This window comes from Ambystoma mexicanum, chromosome 1p (genome assembly GCF_040938575.1).
Source record: "Ambystoma mexicanum isolate Mex_15411 chromosome 1p, UKY_AmexF1_1, whole genome shotgun sequence".
In the NCBI taxonomy this organism is placed as follows: Eukaryota; Metazoa; Chordata; class Amphibia; order Caudata; family Ambystomatidae; genus Ambystoma; species Ambystoma mexicanum.
The window spans coordinates 570,050,324-570,074,961 of NC_090921.1; the positions used below are offsets into that span (position 1 = coordinate 570,050,324).

The following is a 24,638-nucleotide window of genomic DNA, read 5'->3' on the forward strand; positions in this document are numbered from 1 at the left end:
GATTGCAAGGTGTTGGCGTGCTATTTAGCTGGTGTAGGGGCTGCCCTTGCGTGGCAGAGCACACGTTTTCTATGGAATGCGCCTGGGTATAGCGGGGTGTTTACACACGATTTAGCTGGGGGGGGGGCTGTATGCTGGGCAAGGTATGGTGCAGAGGCTTGCGCCGTGTTAGGCATTTCACTTGCTTTTTGGTATGCGTGGAGGCGTGTTGTGGGCATTCTGCGCGCATCTTGCTGTTACTTGCGTGACGGCTAGTGATGCCTCTGGGAATCCATAAATATGCGTGAAATGCAAGTATTTCTCTTGCGACGGCTCGCACAGAGTCCTTCTCGGGGCACGGCCCTTGCGCCTTTTCTGCGCCCGATTTCATGAATCTGGCCCTCTGTGTATTCACTTGCTAGCTGGAGATAGATTCTTTATGTATTTAAAAGTCCATAACTGGTTTAGACAGTACATCCAGGGATTGAATAGAGCAGCTTATGTCTTAATTGACACCCAATGCCATTTCTTTTTTTGGGGGTAAAATAATAATCACAAACATACTAGGCTACCCTTTTTAATGTATGTCCTTTGAATTTAGGTTTGGGTTTTGGTTTACAGCAACTTATCCACAACTTGCTTAGCAGATCATACTTTTGCAAAATCTATTGGAGTCTCTTTATTGAAATGTGCGCTATGGTTTGGGCCGTCTTTTATCATGTCTTATTGTTCTTAAAGTAATACATTTTGGGCTTTGATGTATGTGGTGTGAGACTGAAGCACACATGGATAATCGAACCTCCTGCAGAGTGCTTCAAACCACCTCTGACCTACTCCCTGCACTTTTTTACATCAGCTGGAACCATAGCGCCAAATAATGTAGGCTTGATGAACCAAAACCTCTGTCCTCTGCAGTCTGTGAGGTGCGAAAAGCAGGAGGCTGGGAGGCGGCTTGGAAAGGGGAAGCTTTAGCTGGAGCTGAACACCACTTTTGAAAAAGGTAGTGGATTGGGGGTTGAACAGGAAGTCTAGTATGCATTGTTTCTGTTTTTGTTGTATGTCGTGCATTCAATATGTACTACAAAACAGGATGAATAAAAATAATAAATAATAAACAACTAAAAAGCACTTTACATATTCGCCCGTATTGAGTTCTGGTCATTATTTCCCACACCAAAAATACAAATATATAAAAATGCAACGGATAAATAAAAACAATAAATACTTAATAGCCACACGTGTGAACTATTTGATTTACTGAATGTATCAAAACTAGCAGAGCGGTGGATCGAGTCTTGGGACTCAGTTGATCGAAGAGTCACTCAGTTAATGAAACATTCGAACTCTAGTCCCCTCGCATCACGGGAGCAGCAGGAAGTCTTGCAACGCTCACAGCCACTACTGCTACTGGGAGATATGGGTGCCTGAAAGTGTATGTGCTTCAGAGGACGCCTACGTCCCACTCTTGGCCCCCTGACAGTGTGCTTGTGGCCAGCGCAAGCGCCTGAAGGTGCATGTGTTTCCATCCCCATTGACTGACAAGAAGGAACCTAGCAGTGACATCATTTACAGTGTATCGAAAGGTTGTGTATAAAGGGTATCAGTGATACATTGGGGCCAATATAATGTAGAGCTTTGTGGACCATGTTTCCGATTTGCCCAATTAAAAAAAGCATTGCTGACAGGCACAGTACATTTCACCCAAATGTCTGGAGATTACAAAAACATTATCATAAAGTAAAATTATTGACTGTGCTTAAGGTTCTCCGGCGTCCACCAGATCTCTGTGTTGCAATCACATTTTACATTTAATTGTTATCCGCTCAATCATTCCATCTTGCTGTTCAATAGTTTTTCAACAGTTCTAAAATTCAGAAGTCACAATAACAAAATTAATTTCAGATTACTTGAACAACGAATGTATTTTGCCTAGGAAAAGAGAATAAATATGCATTAGATACTAAGTGAACTACATGAACTGGTAACATCCGTCATCCTCAAAATCACCACACATTTACTCATGGTATAGTCACAACTCTCAATACTTTTCATTTTTATGGCATATGATGAACAGTGGCAGCCGTATATACCTTCTGCTAACAATGTTTTAGCCAAACAGTGCCATGATATGTCACCCAATATTTGAAGATGCAGAGAGATGACACCCATGCCGTTTTCGTCTCTAGCAAAAGACCACAACAAGATCCACATCTTTCTTGTGCAATGACTTTAAAAAAACAGATGTTTAAAGTGTAGCTAGATTTATCCAAATGGGGATACCTTGTTGCCCTCTGAATCCATCCTGTGCTTTTACGAGAATCAAATGTAAAATGCAAACCTGACATCATCTCTGCAAAAATCTGAAGGAAGGAAAATATCACCAAGAAACGGGAGATAGGTGCGCCCACGTTGCGAAAAATAGCAAGCGGATGCCATCTTTCTTTCATGTCTTTCACTGTTTTTCTCCTATCAGTCTTTAAGGAATGTGTAGCAAATCGTCTAATGCATTAAGTACTTTGTGGCTGTGACACTGCAGAAAGATATCTATCAAAACTCAAAAGAAATCCCTATTTGAGCAGTGACCATTCAACAAAACATCTCTAATAATTATAACGAAAGATAAAACAGGTTAGTAATCTACATTTGGAAATACATCAGTAATTCCAGACTTTTCCCATTCATCTCCATCTGAGGCTTTCTCTAATTAAGTCTTCTGTGTACCATCTTAGTGAGACATACCGGATGGAAGTACAGGAGGCATAAAAAAAACTGTATCCCCTGGGTGAGCTTGTCTGTCTTTGGAAGCCTGCTGTTGTAATCAATACTCCTGCCTTTGCTCTCTAATAGAACTCTAACAGCAGTCTGTCTTTATGACACATACTCTACATCCTCTGTGACATCAGTCAGGTTCTGCACAGCTTTCAGTCCTGGGAAAAGCTGGGCATGGATGAAGTTAAGTTCAGAGACAGCCCATGAAGAAGCAAGGCCCAGAAACGGACGCACTGGCGGTGGGCATAGGGTGCACGGCAGCCCCGCTGCATGAGGAGGCAGCAAGCAGCGGGCCGCATCACCTTCCTGGCCAGGCTGCTCTGGCTCTGTTCAGTGCTGGCTGCCGGTAGCCTGGCTGGGGCTTGCCTGCAGTGCGACCCGGCCTACAAGGACAAGTTCTCCTACTACCAGAAGAACATGAACTGGAAGACATGGTGGGCCGGGGACCGCGAGACATCACAGCAGATGCTCGAGAACTGGCCAGAGGAAACCCTAAAGGGACTCAAACTGACCATCTCCCCCGAGATCCGTGAGTTTACAGTCTGAGCCCTAGGGCAAATCTTCATACTTGGAAAAATATCAATATTCCCACTGTCAATAAACCCACCTCTAACTATGTTGCACACTATAGCACTATTGCATGGATATCAGTCCAAACTGATTACAGCTAGGGGCTGGGAGCTGCTAACATGCTGAGTGGGGACAAGGGAAAATCTAAAAATCTAAAACTGTTGGCTGCTATCTTGAGTCCCTACCCAAGTGTTTGCAGCTCTTACTGCTACACCCTTCATTCTCATCCATGCATCAAAAAACTAAAATGTAGTTAACTGAAGAGATGTCATGCATAGCAACTGAAAGGTAACAGTATGCAGGTCAATTTCGAAAGCTTTCATAGCCCCAAAGATAACCCACACTACGTCCTTCTCACAGAAAATTGGATGGATGCACATGACCATTGGCACAGCTGTAGAGTGATGTCTTTCAAAGAAATACAAGTAGATCACAATTTTATCATTCATATTATAATCCTTGCAGTGCTGTAAGAGAATTCTCTTTAGGCAATCCTTGGGCTTTACGAACCAGTGTAGCCCACAGATTGGTTTGTATAATCCATGGGCGGTTCAGAATGCTGCGCTCCAAGGCTACTGGCAGCATGGAACGTTATTCTGTTCTTAAAACTCCTATATAATTATTCATACCATATACTATTAAGACTGACACAGGTTATAATAGCTTTATTAAGCCCACCCACTGGCCATACCGAGTACTTTAGGGATGAAAACCATATTAAAGGCCCTTGATGTATTCTTGTATTTAGCCCAGCCAGCAGGGCCCGTAGAACACAGCACGCCCCTCATATTGAGTTTATAAAGCTTAATAAAATGGAACTGAACCTCTCCCAGAATATACATGACATAATGGCCTCCAAACGTGAAACTCATTTTAAAGTGAAACACATGTTCAGACTTAGATAAGTATAATGTACACTTATTTCCAGAAATATGTCTAAAATGCCTACATCTAGTCCCTAGTATACCTTTTTCCTGACAATTTATTGCACACTATGCTGCTTTCAGACTGCTCCTAGTCTAGACTCAAATGCTTTCAGAGCTAGCCTCCTCAGCTCACTCCCCAAATCTGTGCCCCTTTCCACGTGCAGTCCTTTTCCCACCTCACCACTCGGTCCACATATCTACCTGCTACCTGTTCCCCTGTTTGTACAGCTTTCATTTATGGGACCAAGTCTGTCCCCATCACTGCATTACTATGTGTTAATTATTTAAAGTAGATTTTGTAATGAAAATCATGCAATTACTTTCTTTCATTTTGTTTTACTGTGCTGCTTTTTCACCTGCTGTTTGTAGGATAAATCCTGACACTTCCCTTTCTGCCACAGTTTGTATACCACAGGATATTAGCTAGCCATTTATAGACTTTGTACCCTGCATTTCATTCTGGATGCGCATTTACGTCTCGGTGCAACCCAAACAGAACTAGACACAATAAAGACCACACACGCTTTCACAGTTAGGCACTTTTAGATAGCTATTTAGTTTAATCAGACAGAAAAACACACTCTGCAACAATAAGGATTTTACATTGGGCACATGCGAGAATATAAGAAAACACACTTTGCATCAAAATGCATTATACTTTGGACCAGCATAGCAATTCAAATGTAACGGTTTTCCCTCTAACCTGAGACATCCTAACTGGCACTCTTTGCCTATGAAAGCATTACACTATGAATACAGTTTCAGCTCTCAGTTACTCCCCTACCCTTACCTAACATTGGACTAGTGGCAAGATTATGAGATTATGAGATTGGTGATTATGTGATTCTGACCCCCTCTGCGTGAATGAATAAACCCCTGGCTACTTTGTTAATCCTTTGGTACACGAAGCATTCCAAATGTTCTGCCTTCCGTGTACACTCAGACACCTTGCCAATTAAAATATCCTGCAGATGGGTCCTAATTGATTGTTGACGTATTTATATTCATACTAAGCTCTTTGCTTTTCGTAATAATCGTCCCGCCCTTGACTAGCCAGGCCCTTCTTGCAACCAAGTACGATTCGGCCCGTTTCTGCCAGGACACTTCCCCAATGCAGCTTTCAAGGAACACCATCTGCAGCTACATCACTTTCCAGCCTAGCCAAAAAACCTCCAGGGTAGCTGAGCTGGACAGCCCCCTCTTTTCAGCCAGCCAGCAGCATCTCTTTGACCAGGCAGCTCCATGGAAAAAGACTAAAAAGACCCCTCCTTCATCCTTTCTCTCTCTTTTAAACCTTTCAGTGAAAACTGCCTCTTAACCTATGTCTCCATACATTTTCTTTACCATTTCCCCAGCCATCTGGGGTGTCATCTGTCACCTGTCAATCCACGTGCCAGAACCTTCCAGCACCCATCCTGCCACTTTGATTCTGGTCGTGTAATTTTCCAGCCCCTGGCGTAAATGACCTTTGGACAGTATTCTGCGTAACACAAACCCCCAATAATGTTGCATCTTCCTTCCTCTTCCTGCTCCGCACAATGAATGTGTATTCTCAAGGCCCATTGTCCTGTTAAACTGCATGCTCTGCCTTGCGAAGCACTGCTATTCAGCATTCAATTTTGCATTACTTTCTGAAACTGGCTATGAACAGCGATAGTGTTCATGCACCTGCTACGATATTAGTGCACTCAGAGCCTGTGGCCTAACAAATTCACCCCTATACTAAGTGTTAGTAACCAATGTCACCCCTTGTTGTCCCCAATACTAAATGTTTGTAACCCATGTACTACAATACACACAGAATATGCTGGATAAATTCTGTAGCTTATAACTTCCCCTACATGTCCAATTCCCTACGCCCCACCTTGTCCATACCTCTGTGCCTTTGCCTCTCTAGTTCTCCAACTATGTGCCCCTGTCTGTCTGCTGTTCCTTTTTACAGTTGCTTGCAGTCCCCATCAATGCACCATTAGAATTTCATTATTTAGAGGTTTTTCAATTAATTGTTTTCATTTGCAATATTACATTCTATGTTTGAGACCATTATGACAAATCATTAAGTGATCTTCCATTGCATAAGTGAAATAAAAACCGTAAAATATAACACATTATTGAATTTCTCTTCATGTCGTCACTCCTAGCTCTCAGTCCCATTATTCTTACCTTGAGAAAGAGTGGAGGCAAGAAACATTAATTTAGTAGCTGTACTTGGCGGATCTTATATTAGATCAAACGCTCTCTTTCTCTCTCTGCACTCTTTCTCTTTGGCGCTGTCTCCCTCTCTCTGTGTCTCACTGTATGTGTCAGGAACGCATTCTCATTTGCTAGAGACACCTCAGTGATCGCTGAGAACAGAATGAAAAGGGGAAAAAGCATAGATATCAGATGATAAGGCACAGGGAGGCCAACTTTTGATTTTCGCTACGGGGGCACACATTCCCAAACCGAGCGATTGAAACACATTTTACATATTTTGCAGTAGTAATTTGAAAAAAATCATAGGGCCCAGGGTTCGAAATTGAGGGAAGCTGGGTGCTATTTAGTCTATTCTGCTGTAGATATTGCCATTACCAATTTCACGTATATTTTGCAGAATATATATACTTTTTAGGTCCACACTCGCCTTGATGCAAGTAAGCTTAGCCCAAAAACGTACCTTCAGTCTTTAAACATGAAATAATCAAGTTTCAAATGCGCTCACTCAATTTTTTGTGTTCAAAGCATGAAACTGAAAAGCCTTGAAAGCATTCTTTTAACAAGCAATCAGCTTGTTTATTAGTCACAAAGTGTAATTCGTAAGAGTAATAAGAACAAGTAAAATTCCCAGGCCTGATAAGCTTCTTATACATTAATTGGTACAAACAATGAGCCAACACATTTATTTTCAAGTAAACCTTTCTCTGCTTCAGGGCTCTCAATGTGCATATATCTATTCTTGCTAAGCAAACAACAATATTTATAATAGACCACTGGACTCTTCTGCAGCCTCTGTGACTTCCTTTCGTTCACCATTCATCTCTCCTGTCTGACACACTCAGCCGGACATACCTTGTATGCTCGTATCTCAGTAGACATCTCCATCTCTAACCCTCTCCCTACACCTCTCTCCTGGTCTGACCATGCTCTCCTGTCCTCTCAACTGGATCTCTTAGGCCCCCCGCTAAGCTTCTGCCTGCACTGTCAGTCTCCTTCTCCGTCATTCGACCGATGAAGTGAATGTCGGTTGCTGCTTTTGCCTCCACTTTCATTCCTCCGCCCACTCCTGCTACGGACTCCCACACTGACTCTGCCCTTGCTAATGTTCACCTCTCTATCACCAACACCCTCGACATCCTTGCCCTTGTCATGAGGATCCCCATGAAGCCTGCCTCAAAAGCGCAGTGCCTTGTATGACTCCGACCTAGCCTCTCTGAAACGCAAGTGCAGAGTTGCTGAGCAGAAGTTGCGGGCATCAGGCACATCATCTAACAGATTGGTCTGTTGCCTGCTCCAAAGGCAATACAGACTCTCCATCCGCTCGAAGAAGAGGGCCCATTTCCAAGCCTGGATCTCTGGGGCCACTAACAACACGGGCAACCTGTTTAAAATCTGCAAGAAACTTGCCAATCCTACTGTAGTATCCACTTCTTCCCTGCCATCCCTGGTCCTCTGTACTTCACTAGCCTCCCATTTCTTAACCAAAACTCAGGACTTATTGTCCTCACTCTCCTCTACTCCCCTCCCTCCCCAGCTCTCAGGCCTGCCTTGGCCCCCTTCTCCCCTTCCTTCCTACTCTCCTCTTTCTCGCCCATAGCACTGGATGAGGTCTGTAGAGAAGTCCTCTCTATGAAAGTCTCCTCCAAGCAGGTGCTCCTCTGCTCATCCAGAACTATCAAGGGCAACATTGCCTTCCTTTTGCCAACCCTGGCTGATTTCTGTAATCATTCCTTTGCCACTGGCTCCTTCCCGCTACCCCTCAAGCACCTCCTTGTGCATCCTCTCCTCAAAAAGCCCTATGCTGACTTCTCCCCTGCTAATTACCGCTGTAGCTCCATTACCCCCTTCCTGAGCAAACTCCGAGAGACGCTGGCCATCTCTGAATTTAGCCAGCACACTGAATCTGTTGCTTGTCTCCACAACCACCAGTCTGACTTCAAAACAGCCAGAGGCACGGAAACCGCTCTACTAAACACTCGTGAAGACTTGCTCTCAAATCTCGATTCCACCTCTCCTCCCGTTCTTATCCTTCTGGATTTTTCCTCTGCCTTCGACACCGTCAATCAAGCCACCCTGACAAATCGGCTGTGGGACACCCTTGGCACCACGGGCCTGGTACTGAACTGGATGACCTCATTGCTCTGCGACCGACCTTCCCAGGTTCAACTGAGCCCTTTTCTCTCCCCTATCACACTCTCCACCTGCGGCGTCCCTCAAAGCTCTATCCTCTTGACGTGGCTCTTCAACATCTACCTTCCCCTCTGGCCCACCTGATCTCCTCCTTCTCTCCTCACTTCCATTGTTTTGCTGATGACACACAGCTCTTCTTCAAGCTTCCCTCTACTGCCTCCTCCTCCTCCTCTCTCATCCCTGACTGTCTGACTGCTATTCAGGGACCGCATCTCTCCAGCCCTAAAATCTCTCCACTGGCTCCCGGTTGCTGCTATGATCAAGTTCAAGACCATCTGCATCATCCACAAGGCTTTCTGGGGCCTGAGAGTAGAGAGTGGGGGGTAGATCTCTCTCCTCGGCAGGAGCCTCCCTCGTGAATGGTCTCCCTGGCCCTCTCATGCTTGGGCCGGATCTCCTCAAGTTCTGGAAGCTCAAGACCTTCCTTTTCTCTTCTTCCTTCTCTCTCCCCCTCCCCTGCTAACACCCCAGTGACTGGCTACCTGGTTCCTCTCTGAGTTCTACAGGACACCAGGCCCCCCGGCCAGTCCACCCCCTCCATGCACTTAGCATATTAACCCTCAGCTCATGCACCCCAATCAATACCTGGCTCTTGCCCTCCTGTCCTCCCCTGGCCCCTGTGACCCTCTTTCCCCACACTCCTTTGCCCCTCCCTTTTTCACTTGCACTCTCTCCTCTTTACCCAGCACTCCCCCCAGTACTTTCGTTTTTCTCACAGAACAGCACTTACACCCTCTCACTCCCACTTCCTGTTACTGCACGATCCGAATGTCACAAAGCCTAGTAGGACCGTTGTTATCTTTCTCCCTTGTCCCCCTCCCCGTTTTGTCTTATGGTGCCTTGGGACACCATTTGTCTTGTAGGTGCCTTACAAATATCCAATAAATAAATAAAATAAATAGTACAGGGTGCAAGCTGTACAAAATGATTCTGCTAGTATCGCCAAACAGTCCGTTATCTACTGTCTAGCACAAAATCACACATATGATTATTTTGGAGCTAAACCCACCAATTACACCAACAACATGACAATTATTAATCCAACAACACATCATGAACATATGTAAAAAATAAAACAAAAATGAGAGAAAGACAAACAAACAAAGAACATGAAAAAACAATTATTGGCTTATGTTCACATGTTTAATGAACAGTCTCTGATCCGAGTAGTCACTTTATCAATCACCTCTAAGCTGAAAATAATGGGTCTCCCTTTGAGTCCCCACAGCCGTGTGGTGCCTGAGCACTCATGGAAAGTGCCCCCTTACATATATATTCTGCAGCCGTGTATGCACCCATGTTAAAGTGATGGTGATATAATTGACACCATTGCAGTGAGGAAACAGTCTTAAAAGTGCATAGATGGGGGGGCTGTTGCGCACGAGCCAAGATGGCAGCATAGATCTGGAGCTCCCGTGACCTGGTGCTCACAGCGGCTGTCCCTGCACTTCTGTTCGGCACCTAGAGTGCAGGTATGTTCAGATTCTGTGCTGTTAACTGCTTAGGAGAACTTTTCCACCTTTGGGGCTTCCAGATTAATCCCCCCGTCCTGCGGTGAGTAGATGTAGAGTGAGCACAGCTACTGAGAGAAAAAGGCAGCCGCAACACTAATTACTGAGTGAGGAGGTCACCCTTGCCCAGGTGGAGCTTGGCTGTGCTGAGGCTACACTAGGAGCCCAGCACTCTGCTGCTGATAATGGTGAGTAGCCTTAGGCCCACTGAATCCCCCCCACCTGTTATACATTTGAGCGGGTGCCCCTGCTGCGGTACAGCGCGTGCAGCCAATACAAGAGGGCATCGGAGCTCCGGCGAGCTGAGGATCCTGTGAGCCGGCGCGTGGAGAGCCCGCGCATTCATTCATATTGGTCCCGCTTTCCAGCTGCATGCCTGAATTACACTGGAGCGCTTTTGAATTGAATTCAATTGATATTTTATTTCTATTGCGCTCATACACAAGTGTTTTGGAGGCTATCACTAGAGAAGTGAGTCCGTGAAGTGAAGCTGTGAATATATATATGCATTATTGACTTATTCCTCCATTGGTCACCCATGAAGCAGGGTCTGTGCTGGGTACTGGCAGACATCTACACCTCTTGGAGCACTGTCCCTCGCCCTTTCTCCTTCGTTCTCCCTATTTTTTGGTTTGCAGCAAACAGTGCACCATCTCTCAGACATCTCACTAACTTGAAGGAGCACGAGGAACAAATACTGCCCTCCTCTGCCACAGACTGTTCCAACAGATATCTCCTGACCTGCTGATCATCTTGAGTGTGCCCTGCCACTCTGCACTACAAGCGGGGAAACAATTGGGGTAGTGGAGTACCCTTTACCCATATCTTATTTGCCACTGCTCGGTGCTGTATGTGTGTGACTGCCTTCTGCTTGCCTAGGATCATAGCTGCAGTGGGGCAGCACTGGCCCCCTGATACAAGTTACTCAGAACTGTTGCCCTGCGCATAAGGGTGCAGTGCCCATCTGCTCTACCACTGGGACTCTGCCACCTCGTGCTGCTCCTGGAGATAGGGCTGCCAATGTTGCCCACACCGGTTTTCGTCTCTTGAGATTGCTAAAGGCGTAGGGCTGTGCCCTTCTACTACTGGGGCTACCCAAGCACAACTAAGGCTGACATGACTGAAGAGGCTGGCAGTAAGCAGAGCTCCATCAATATGTTTACCAAAATTGCCCCATAGCCTCTGCCCCCCTCGGGCGACAATGTCCCTGTGAGTAACACTACAGAACCGAGTGAACCTACCGAACTTCAGCAAATGATGGCCTGTATGCAGAAAGGTTTTTCAGCCTTCTTCAGTAAACTTGACATCACTAGCACGATCGGCTCCATCAAGGTGAAACTAGAAAAACTGATTTGCGGCTTACAGAGGCCCAAAACAGAGTAGGGGTGGTGGAAGATGATGTTTTTTGGCTGAAGGCGATGTAGGTGACCTCACTAAGCAAATCCAGGCTATCACCAGGAAGAATGACAAACTGGAATCCAGGTCAAGGAAAAACAATATTAGCATCTTTGGAGTCCCTGAGAATAACTTTGAAGCCACTTGTTAGGGAGAATTCTCATTCTATGGCTAATTTCCCTTACCTAGTGAGTCCCTCAGCAGCTTTGCAGGATCTCTGGAGTTATTTCTTTCCACTTGGTAAGAGTGTGAGCTTTTCCCCCACTCTTACACCTATTTTGCTATGTGCCTTTTACCTGTTTTTAAGATTGTGAGCTCTGAAGCACACCACTTCAGTAGCCCCCTTCTTTGTGTGTGTCACTCAGCACCTTCAGTGCAGTGACACAGGATTGTCGTTCAGACTTCCCACCGACTCCATTTCCGAGGTGACTACTGTCCCCCAGAAAAGGGTAAAGTTACCATTAACTTTACTTAGTCAAATGTAACCACAGATCCAGTACACACCATCTTACATGGAATGCTGGAAGGGTTCAACTCTTAACTCTTTTTATCTGTACCTCCTAGAGCATTGTTTCGCTCTTTTAACATTTAGACATGGCTGGTGGCAGTGCTATCTACCCTAAATTTCTACCGCGGTTATCTTATATAACCGTGGTAATATTGTAGGCTATTTTGTTAGCCTCAAACGTTAACCCGCTTGACCAAATCCTTTTTCGTTTGGCTCTGGTGTGGTTTATTTGCCATTTCTTTTTGTTAAACTCCTTCTTGTGTTTTACTTTGCGTGGCAAACTAGGTTTGCCTTCTTTGTTCACTGTCTTTTGGCGGGCTTCTACCTAGAAGCCCTCCTCAAGGCACCTGGGTGTCTAGGTGGGCTGAATGTGAGGGATGGGTGTAGTCACCCCCTGCACAAGGTATCCTAGCAAACCCAAGTCGCAGTTTGTCATGATTGGCTAAGGTGGTTGTCTGGGCTGGACAACCCCCCTGCTGGGTGATTGACAGCCAGGCTGTGGGAATGGGGGTTTCTCGCATAAAAGGCAGGTCTCTTGGGCTGGAAGTCAGAAAGTCGCCACTGGAACTACAAGGAACCGACGAGAAGTGGAGGAGAGGTTGACTGCTGCAACTTCCCCGTACCGGTGAAGCCCTGCTGCAGTCCTGAGCTATCTACCCTTCAACGACTAAAAGGAGATCCAGTCCGGAGTCTTCTTCCCTTGAGCCTGGTGGGGATAACCAGCTCATCTTCTTCAGCCAGAGGTCGCCTTCATGGTTGAAATCGCTGCACACTGCTGTAGTGGTCCGGATAGCCACCTGAAGACCCTCTCCTGTTTTTAAGGAGCGCACCTTTTATTCATTATCGCTGCTGCTGGCCTCATCCCTGTGTGGTGCGGACCCCCTCATTGTCCTTCTTTGTGCTGAAGCTGCAGGAAAGCGTTGGTCTGCGGGAAACCAACAGGAACAACTGCCGTGTCACCAGCTTTGTTCTTTGAGAAAGGTACTGTGTCCTGTTTGAGGAATTTTGGCTGAAATCCCTATTTCTCTACTTTAAGGCTTGCCCTTACTTTTCCCTCCTTCTTATAACTTTTGCTTCCGAACATTGACAATATCAAAGTACTCTTGGCAACGTTGAATCTTGAATTGTCCGACTGTGTGATCCTCGAAAACAGGCACCCGGTGTCGTTTGACTTTGGCTCCTGCCCTTTGACTCTTGAATTCCTGTCTATGGGCCTCATTACGACCCAGGCGGAAAACCATGGTGCTAATAGCACCATGGTCCATGCCGGTAACTTACTGACTCCGCCATGGAGAAAGGGGGAATTACCACCCCATTACAAGGTTGGCGGGGCAGTAATTCCCCGTTCCTCCATGGCCCTTCCCCATTCCCATTTTTGCCCCATAGGGCTCAATGGGAATGGGGAAGGCGCTAAGTACGGTACCGCAAATTGCGGTACCGTACTTAGCACCAAGGTCCCTTTGCGGGTCCCTACTTTAACGGCTGGTGTAGACCAGCCGTTAAGGTCGGGTCCTGCAAAGGGACCTCGTAATCAGGCACTAATGGGTTAATGGCACCGCAGCCTTTTACGGCGCTGTTAACCCATTAGCACCAGGGTCGTAATGAGGCCCTATGTGTGTTCTTCGATTCTGTCTGCCTAACTAGCATATTGCCTGTGATTTTTGCCCCCAACTCGCTCTGGGTATCTCGGGTGCTAAGTGTGTTTTTGCCCCAGTAGCATTTGTTTTTCTAGTAGACCGAACTATCAAAAAGTGACCGCAATTGTATTCACGGTAACGTGTTCTGTTTCGTAACACTGGTCCATTCAAACACAGGGTACTTATCTTGAGTTAATACTGTACAAAGTGAATTGGTTAGTTGTAGTATATTTTACGTGTGGTTTTTGAATTAATAGAAGTGTCGTGTTGATAACAAATGGTTTAAAAATAAATGTACTTATATTGTTTTGACCTAAACCCTTGAGTCAGTGTTTGCTTGAGTCACAGTAATTGTGGTGTAATTGTGGTCCCTTTGTGTAATCTCTGCTACTGCTCATATACTCTTGAGATAAGACTGGCTGCTCCGCTACTGCTACCACTTTAACATAGTAGTACAGGCTTTTACCAAAGGTAAAACTTGTATTGCCACCTGTAGTCTTAATTGTGTGTAGTGGTCCCTAAAGGCACTGCACAGGATTCTGCCTAACAGCACTATGGAAGACTTTGTGTAACATACTATCCTCTCCCTTCTAGACAAGCCTAAATTGTCGCCAGAGTTCACGATTGAGCACGCCCTCCCACTATTGGTGCCTAAGCCCGGAGCACCGCCTTGCCCAATTATCACCCGCCTGCTGAACTATTGTGGCAGAGAGGTGATCCTTCGGGCCGCCCGCGTGAAAGGAGAACTATACTTGGGCTCCAGTAAGCTGCATGCCTACCCGATGGACAACAGGAGAGGAAAACCTTCTTGGAACTGAAGAAAAGACTCAGGGAATTAGACATGAAATATGCAATGTTATATCCTGCAAAACTCTTTATAGAATGCAGCAGCAAAACATGCTTCTTTACAATCCCTGAGGAATCCATGAAGTTCCTGGATGGGTACTCTGCCACAACATGAAGCGGGTTTAACTGTTCTGTGTTCTGACCATGTCTTTTCTTTGGTTACTGATGCTTCTATAATCTACTCTTTCATGCCTTCTGGTCTAGATGGCCCCTACTTGACAAATCTCATTGCACTAAATACATGTTGGTGTTAGTGAGCCCCTTTCATTTTTGTTATTGACAGATACAGAAAAAAATATTTCAGATTAATACCATGTTCTTTCATGGCTGTACGTATCGATACCTGTATGCTGATCCCCCCATGAAGTGTTGCAGAGCTTGGTTGTGTGGTTATTTTCGGGGTACTATCTTCCCGATTGGGGGGAAGATGAGGGTGGTGGGAGGGTGAGTTATACTGGGGATATAAATGGCACTTGGTGACAACATAACAGTTCTATTACGCTATGGGCAATGCAGGGAGGGCGGCTGGTGAAAGACCCCACTGGGGGCGGTTCATGGTTTGGTGGGGATATGTACACTAACAATAGATGGTGGGTGAATTTACATGCATGAGTTGGAATGTGACGGGTCTTGGGAACGCTGTGAAACAGCAGAAACCATTGCTCTGTGTGGAACGCCGCTATGTTCATATGCTATTTTTGCAGGAAACCCATGGTTTAACTGTGGGCTGTGAGGGGTTCGCCAAACGTTGGGGCAAGAACAAGTTTTACACCTAGTATTCCACACAATCCTTTAGTGTCCATTTTGTGGGGAGGGGGCTTTAACACTATCTTAGACTTGAATCGGGATAGCTCTGGCCTCTCTGGGTCTTATCGACCCCTCTCTCTGATAAATTCAGACATCAAAATTTTTGTGAACATTTTAGCCTCTAGGTTGCCTCCTTAAATGCCCCATATTATGCATCCTGATCAATCAGGCTTTATACCTGGCCGGTCCACTGCACTTAACCTGCGCTGACCCTTCAATGTCCTGGCTCAAATAGATCTAGGCACTCGGGTGGTGGCAGCCACGTTAGATGTACAAAAGGCATTTGATTCAGTTTCATTGTGCTTCATTTACGCTGTATTGTAAAAGTGTGGTTTCCGTCCTGGTTTTAGATTATACGTGCGGCTACTCAACACCTCCCCAGTTGCATGGGTCAGTACCCATGGGATGTTGTCAGCCCCAAAACACATAGCCTGGGGCACTCAACAGGGGTGCCCCATGTCTCCTCTTCTCTTTGCCATAGATATCGAACCATTGGCAGACCTTATTAGGCACAGACACAGGCATAGGGGCATTCGTATAGCCAGAGAGACGGATATTGTCTCTCTATATCTCTATATGCAGATGATGCCATAGTTTGTATCAGGGATCTGCAAACCCACTTACACCCCATCATGCATGACATTGTTGCATTTGGGGAATGTTCTGATCTCCAGGTGCATTGCAGTAAATTGGAGATTTTCCCTCTCACTGACACCACAACTATACCCCAGGATCTGCTCAGTTTTGCATTAGCTGCAAGCACAATGCGGTATTTAGGGGTCACGGTAGCTCGACATCATGTTACCCTACATGATTCTAACTATACTAAATATCTGGCGCATTGTACACTTAAACCTTTGACCTGGACGTGCCTGCACCTGACCATTGTGGGAGAATTGCTCTGCTTCAAATGACAATTCTCCCTAAGATCCTCTATTTCTTTCAAAATATACCTATATGGCCTGGCATGAAATTTTTGAAAGAATTAGCAGCCGCTATCAACGCCTTTGTGTGGCACTTGGGTGTGGTGTGCCTCAAATGGGATACTTTGGCTATGTCTTATGTGCAGGGAGGCGTCGCCGCACCGGATTTTCAGATATATTAGCTAGCAGCGCAAGTGCCGTTTGCAACCTTTTGGTTTTTGGGGGGAGGGAGCATCCCACATGTTAAGCTTGAATAATGCTTGGCGGACGAGTGGGACATTAGTTGGTGGTACCCCCACTGCTGGCAGATCCATGTCCATGTCCCGTTGACCCTGCAAGCATCACTTCTCTGGCCTAGAACAAAGTGTGGAGGCTACTGGGAGTTGCTCATCCCTACCACTGCAATGTTCCACTTTGGAACTGTGATGAAGCATACTGATGCTATACGAGCTAACAACCAGATTCTGCTGGTACTCAGCAGGTTACATAGCTACAGCCATAAGATCACCATGCAAAATGTACCAATGAGCAGCAAAAATGGACTTGCCTGCTTAAGTTCAACTAACTGTTGGATTCCATGGGTGCCATCTTGGTACCCTTGTGGCTGAGTGTGAATAGGCCAGATCTCATAACTCTATAAATTATTAATGATAAATGTGAGCCTAAAATATTATTGAGTCTCTAAAAAATGGTAAATCTATTAAAATGTGCAAGTTAATCGTGAAATTATAATTATTGTGTTGATCCCAACTCGTCGGGAAACAAATTATGTATGTGGATAAATCCCCCCAAAAATGTGGCATATATTGTTGTACAGTATTATTATTACGCCAATCCCCAATTTATCACAAAACAGTTTGAGTAAATTGTGGATCTGAAGACATTAACGTTATGTCTGAGTTGGATGAACCTGACCATGCCCAAATTACTTTTTAGATGCTGAGGGTATGTGTTTACTACTCCTCATGTCAGAAAAAGTCCATAGTGACATTGAAAATCTGACCTTGTGCTAGTAGGATGATACTAATCTGAAACAATTCTACTATGTGCTAATGTTAAACCATAAGTGCAATTTATCTCTACAAAATAAACCTACTGTAGTGGGATTTGATTCCCATCCTTCTGATGAATGGAAGATAAAGTATTGATCACAACAATTCAATTATTCGAGCTATTGATCAAGTTAACTCTCTTGTCATGAATTGAGTTTTTAATAAAGCAGCCTCATGACAGCAAGTTAGTGTGATGGTTTGACTCCCCAAGAAAACGCCCTGGCCATTCGCAACTAAGGTGTCCAGACTGGTAGCCATTTTATTTGTGCTTCATATGATAAAGCAATCCCCATTCTTCAAAGATAATGAAACATTTAGATCTCACATCATGTTGTCAAATGGTTCAAAGTATGGTCAGACAAAGATTTTTAATGCAAAAAGATACTTAATTATGCTTTTTTGTTAACCTTTGTCAATTGCTTTCAATTCAAATATATATCTGGCCTCTTGTTTTCTCACGCTGAGCTCTCTTTGATCACATCTCAAAGTTTTTTCATACTTCCTGATTCCAGCAAATTGTATCTTGTCAGCATCTTCTCCTTTGTATTCCAAAACTTGTGATGGTGTTTAAATCAGAGTTTGCAGCACCAACCTCAATGTTATATATGTTATGTATCCTGTGTAGTTGCTTAAACTAGTCAGTCAATGAACAAATCCATTCAAAAACTGTTTTTCCATAAACATACAGTTTAATACTTAATACTTAACTTAATTATGTAAATGTTGTGTCATATTACACTACATACAGTTGTATAAATACATAAATGATTTTCAGTTTTCCACACATTTAGGTTATGAATTGCCAACAATAACCTCTTGGTGCATGTGCATATTGTTTCGCCAAACCCTTTGGCTTTATCTAGGCTATTAACTATATCCTATTACATCTAAAATACTCAGCAAAAAAGCATCCTTATTCACATTCCCTCAATACATTATTCAGTTATATCTGTAAACGAGTGTAGAAAATAAAAAAGATGTGGGTGGATTTGAAAAATGTATAAAAATGTAGAGATATATATGTACTGTTCTTTAATTCCATTCTAGTAATTATTGTGAGGTTATACTTCATGGCTATCAGAATCCGAATAGTCTGTATCATTGTATGAATTCGGCTCTAACTATGAGTTATTGACATAATGTTCAACTTATTTATGTTCTAACTGGTACCTTATCGGCTCCATACATCAAATATACTCCCATAGTTACCCCATGGGTAATATCGCTGGTTAGTCTTAACTTATTTATGGCCTTGTCTTTGCAGTATTTGCTTTTTACCTTTTACAATGGAAGATGATGCATTTATCATCATTTCAATCTTCCTGCTTATTTCCAAATAATTGCTGCATGAATTATGGGTACATCCTCTGGTTGATGCCAACCCTGTAAGACATATAGTTCATATCTTTTCATGTGTGTCCCCTTCTGTTTCACATCCCTGTATGGTATATTAGATATTTTTTGTAAATTACCTATAAATTGCTTGTGTGGTTATTTATAGTTACAAAAAAGAAGAACCTTGGCTGATCAGCCAGCACTGTGAGCGGCACACCCACATATGTGAGCGTAGTAGAAGTGGGCACCACTTGTAGGTTTCAATTATTCTTTATAATTCTAAGATTTCTTCAATTCAATAAATTTTTTGTTCATTTTAGCCTGGAGCTGTCAAAAATGAAATAATCCCATTACACAAGGATTAGAAATATATGCAACAACAAATAACAAGGTGGAACCACCTCATTGAATCTGACACTCTCAGTTAGCTCAAAAAATGAGCATGAAAAAGTTCTCATCAAAGTCTTTTTATCATAACATTCCTTTTTCTCTTTCAAGAAGAAATATAGTACTTTATATAAATAACAAAAACCTCTTGTAATATTTTGTAAATTATGTTTAATTCACATTCCCACAATTCGGTTACAATGTGGTTTAGGGCATAAAATAACCCAATGGTTAATCAAGTGCATTCAGCCTATGCATTTTGGTGTACAACACCATCTTCAGGGCTATGCATACTTAAATATATGTACAAATGATATATTTAAGTATGCATAGCCCTGAAGATGGTGTTGTACACCGAAATGCATAGGCTGAATGCACTTGATTGACCATTGGGTCTTTTTCGGCCCTAAACCACATTGTAACCGAATTGTAAGATGGTGCAGTCCCACATGTCCACTTTAGTGGTTTCCAATATTTGTGATAGAAAAGTACAGTAGTACACCTCGAAAGGATATTCCCCCTGTATATTATTGCCCATTCTGACATAAAGTTGTAATTAATCAGGGCAAGCATACATACAGTTATGATATATGTCATTTATAACGTGCCTGTACACAAGTGTTTCGTGAATTATAATTAGTCACAGCAAGTATACATATGGCTATTTAGCCCATAGAGTACTGATATCCTTATATAAACCTGACTCAGTCGTCTGCAGATTATTTCAGGTTGTTAGCTACATGGCTTTCCCATTATATTGAGTCAGATATGAGGATCTGAATGTACCATCTCTGCCTCAAAACTTGTCGACCAAGTCCCAAAGGGTAGTACGGATTGCTAGTTCGTATGGCATAAAGCTGTTCACGAATATGCCATTGTAGCTCACGCTTGGTACTTCCAACATAAAACTTCATGAAAATACAAAAAAATCACATAAATCACATGCTTGGTTTTGCAATTAATGAACCCATGAATGTCCACTTTTTTATTGGTATAGGTTTGGATGCAAGTTATTTTGTTAAGGGCATACTTGCACATGTTGCAAGTGCCGCATTTGTAAAAACCTGTTTGTTGTTTAACCAAATATCAGCCCTCCTCGGTGCTTCTACCTCCAAATAACTCGGACTGATCTTATTATCAATTGTTTGCACACTTCTGAATGCTAAATATGGTTTGTGTCTAATAACAGAACTTTCCAATGTCTTTGAAATAGTGTATACAGTTTATACAGTTCTTGGTTATGTGCAGAAAAAGTTCTAATGATTCTGACCATGTCTTGGCGTTTCGAATGGCTTGTGTCCGCCTACGTATTCCTCATCTTTGATATATGCTATCCAGCTTCAGCTGCTACGGAATCTTTTTTTGGCATAGGCAGCCTTGCGTCAATGGCGTTGACTTGATGTCTCTAGAAGGCCTCCATCTCGAGGATGATGTAATCAAAGGCATATATGGCACATGCAGCGCCCGTTGGCTTCAGTTACGTTTTTCTGCAACAGCGTTAGCTTTGAGAAATACGGTGCGCTTCTTCACTTTTGTGACAACCTCGTTATTTCGATTAATCGAAATGTCTTCTTCACGGACACCGACAACCCCGAAGACCGGGTTCAAAAAGTGTCGGGATTGGGGTAGAAAATGTCTTTGACAGATCCCCATTGAATCTGTTTGTGGTGCCTCGGGCGGAACATAACACCTTTGACTGCTCCAAATGTCTGTCTATGACTGGAAAGGCCTTGAAGGAATATAAGGGGAAGTTGAAGGTAGGTTTAGTCCATAAATCTCTTACCCAAACTATGACGCCTTTGACTCCTGAGTCGAGAGGCGGCTCTCCTCTGAGGAAGAAGGCAAGCGGTCGAGATCAAGGAGTTGCTCCCTCCACTCTTCTTCGTCCTCGAAGAAATCTAAAAGAAGGGGCCGTAGGTCTTCTTCGTCGACTTCGTCATCGGGCGCTTCCCCTGAGAGAGTCTCTTGCCCAACCAAAAAGTCCACTCTGCCCGAGTGGGACTCCTTCCGAGAAGAGCTGCACAAAATATTTGAAAAACAAAAGTCTCCAAGCCAGGCTCCTACCGCACCTTTGAAAGAAGCTGGGAAGGAAAGGGCTTGACCTAAATCCTGCACGCCCGGGACGAAGGCCCGATCCGCATCGACATCCCTCGAGGCCTCTATCCGATGAAGTCTCATCGAAGGATTGGTCAAGCAGGAAGCATAAGTTGAGGTTGAGGTTTTCGACGCCATGAACACATTCGACTCCAGCGGTACCTTCAACGGCAGCCAAGCCCTTGACATCGACGCCAGCTGCACCATTATTGCCAGCTGCTCCATCGACGCTGCGCACCCCAGTAAAATCTACGGCACCTATTAAAAAAAGTTTTGCTGACTCTTCCAGCGTCAAACCCATATTCACAAAATCCCTCAATTCTGAGAAAACCTATGTACCATTACCCAGGAAACACTATTTTGAGTCTCTTCCTTCCATTTATGAAGAGAATGAGCAGTCAGATGAAGAGGCTCCATTTGGCCTCCAGTTTTGTACGCCAAATGTACCTGAGAGTTTTATTGCAGAGGAGTCAATGTTGTGAGACCTCTATGACAACCTACAGACTGCAAGTGGGGTGGATACCTCACCTGAGTTGGAGTTTGGGAGCCCAGAGGCTGGGGAGCATGCAAATCCATCCTACAGACAAATCATGTCTAAGGTAGTCGACTACATGGGTTGGAGTAGACCTCCATTGCCATACGAACAAGATGATCTAACAGACATCTTAGATAACGGTCGTCAGTCGGATCCCATATTTTACCGTTTCACATTGCCTTGCAGAAAGGGGTGGCAACGAATTGGGAAACACCGGAAGCCAATCCGGCTGTAAATAAAAACTTGACTAAGAAGTACCGCCCCTCCAGTAGTGAACCAGACTACCTGTCGAAAAACCCCACGCCAGAGAGTCTGATGGTGCAGGCAGCTACTGCAACATCTAAGCAAGCGGCTTACCTTATCATCCCTCCAGGTAGGGACAACAAAAGAGTAGATGGATGGGCAAGAAAGGTATTTTCTGCAGGGAGTATGGCCGCCCTCAAATCTGCCAACTCCACATGTGCCCTCACAAAGTGTACGTTCACTCTATGGGACTGCATTTCCATGGCGGCAGAGCGCATTCCTGAAGGGGATGAGAGAGATGGTTCTTAGCCATAGTTAGAGACAGCAAAGAAGCCATGTGTGAGTCTCTCCTGTCAGGTTTGGATTCTGCTGATAGCATCAGCAAAGCCATGGCTACTAGCACCGTTAGGGGGGGCGTGGCTTGCGCGTATGCTGTGAAGACAGGCTCCTGCAGAGCTCCGTCCGTGATCCTTCCATATGACAAGAATATCGCGGTAACGGGTCGGTAATCCAGGACCGGATCGGACAGAACGGAAGGGGAACCACTTCCCGACACTCTCCCTGACTCCCGGCCCGAATCGGAGAAGCAAAGCCAGAAAACGGGAAGCCCAAACTCGAGCCCCTGGGGCCCGCAAGATGGCGGCGCCCGTTGCGCGCCAAGACTAGAGCTGTGACCAAGTGCGACATACTGCAGGGCGAGACGTACGCTGGTTCCGAGGCCACCGGGGCTAACTGATCGTGCTCCGGCTCCGCCTCTGCCCTGGTGACTACGTGGAAGAGCGGAGAAGTCTGGGATTCTACCCTCCGGGCCTACGGAGCGATCGAGGTGGAAGCGGAGAAATTCGCCCCGAGCCGGGAAGAGCGCAGCAGGTGAGGAGGAGGGAGCGGACCCTGCCTGATAGACCCGGGGTTCCTCCATCAAAGCTCCTCGAAAAGGAGCGGACAATAAGCCCCTGGCAACGGAGGGCCAGGAAACACCGAGCCCCGCAGGCAATCCAGCGACGACATAGATGTTGGACCCCTCCCGCCCCTCCAAATCCCAAATAAGCTTCTGAGAGAACGCCATCTTGGATTCGAAACTCACGAGCCGAGAGTCTGCAGACCGGCCCTAGGGAAGCTCCTTGCTAGACACAGTGGCAAAGGCGGAAAACCGGCGGGCTGCCGGGGCCTACTCCCGGCCGTATCGACGGTCCGAACAGCGACAGCCACCCACCCAATTGCCCTGGAACCGAGAGAGGGGTGTTCGCGAAACCGCAACTGGGTCGCCAGATACGGAGCTGCCAAGGGCTACTCAATATCTTTAACACATCAGCCGAAAAGAAGGGGCTACTAGGACGATCTACACAGTGCGCGGAAACGATCCCGCAGCCCCCCCAAAAATGTCTCCCCCCAAGAGCAAGCTGAAACTGGTCACCATGGATTCCTTCACGACAGTTAGACCCCAGAGACAGTCACAACAAGACCCAGAACCTGTTGAGGAACTGCCCCAACAAGGAGAGGATCTCAAACATGCGCAAGTCCTCCAAGCAATAGCGGCCCTCCGCACATCACTCGAAGGAAGACTGGAAGAGGTGAAATCGGACATTCAGCTTATGCGTCAGGACGCCCGCAACCTAACGGAAACGGTCCCAGTAGCAGAGACCACCCTCCAGGAAAACGTAGAGGACACCCGAGTCCTGAAGAGGACAGTCCAGGATCTGGAACAGAAAGTGATCAGGCTGGAGACCCGCTCCGAGGAGGCCGAAGGACGGGCCCGCCGAAACAATATCCGCATACTAGGGGTCCCTGAGGACTCGGAGGGCCCAGACCTGACAGACTTCATCGAAACACTGTTGCTACAGGAAATTGGACCGGGTAACCTCTCCCAAGGGTTCTCCGTGGAAAGGGCCCACAGATCCCTCCAGAAACGTCCTCCACCCGGATCCCATCCACGCCCAATTATAGCTAAGATCTTAAATTTCCGAGATCGAGAAACCATATTGAGATACTCCAGAGAAGGAGGGGAGATAAAAGCCCGCCTAAGGAATCTTAATTTAAAGTACATGCTGCTCTACCCATCACGCCTCAAGGTTCTCTATAATGGAAAAGAGATATTCCTAGAGACTCCGGCCGCGGCCATCATGTGGCTAGAGCATAACAACCTGGCAGATGATGGAACAGGACCTTCAAAGTCGGACCGGAGCTGATTGGGAACCTGCCAGAAAGAGAAGGAAACGGGTACTCCCCGCATAACAACCGACCCCAACCAAGCACCATCCAATGCAAGCCTTCAGTAAAGTAAGCTATATCGGACGAGAGCTCAAAGGACCAAACAAGTGAAGTTAGGCAACACACCCCACTGAAAACTGTGTGAGCAGCCTGCCCACACACAACCTGATCCGGAAGGCCAGGAGTGGCCTGGAAGGCTCGGGACCCCCTGAGCGTTGAAAGTTGGGAGCAACTGCTAGGGACTGTTCATCTTATTTTGTTTGTTTTTCCCCATTCAAGGCAATGGGAGTTACTCAAGTTACGGAATCTCCTACGAGTGAAATGAGCGATGCTGGAGAAGGTGGACGGGAGGGGAGGCGGCATGGACCAGGGGACGCCGCGGAAGTCACTGGTGGGTGCCGCACTGATTCACTGACAACTCGATTGATTCGAAATGGCATCTAATACTAAAATAAAGATAATGGGCCTCATTACACGGAAGGCGGTAATGGTTAACGGCCACCGTTAATGGTAACGGTGGCCGTTAA

The 24,638-nt window shown here is 45.4% G+C and overlaps 1 protein-coding gene across 1 annotated transcript in view; it reads left to right on the plus strand.

Annotated features, from left to right (window-relative positions):
- Positions 1 to 2,902: 2,902 nt before the first annotated feature.
- IZUMO4 (IZUMO family member 4) overlaps positions 2,903 to 24,638 on the plus strand; it is a 1,032,821-nt gene continuing 1,011,085 nt past the window's right edge. Inside the window, exon 1 of the mRNA XM_069620420.1 lies at positions 2,903 to 3,277. Coding sequence (XP_069476521.1) covers positions 3,019 to 3,277 — 259 coding nt within the window. The 5' untranslated portion in view covers positions 2,903 to 3,018. The remainder of the gene's footprint in view (positions 3,278 to 24,638) is intronic.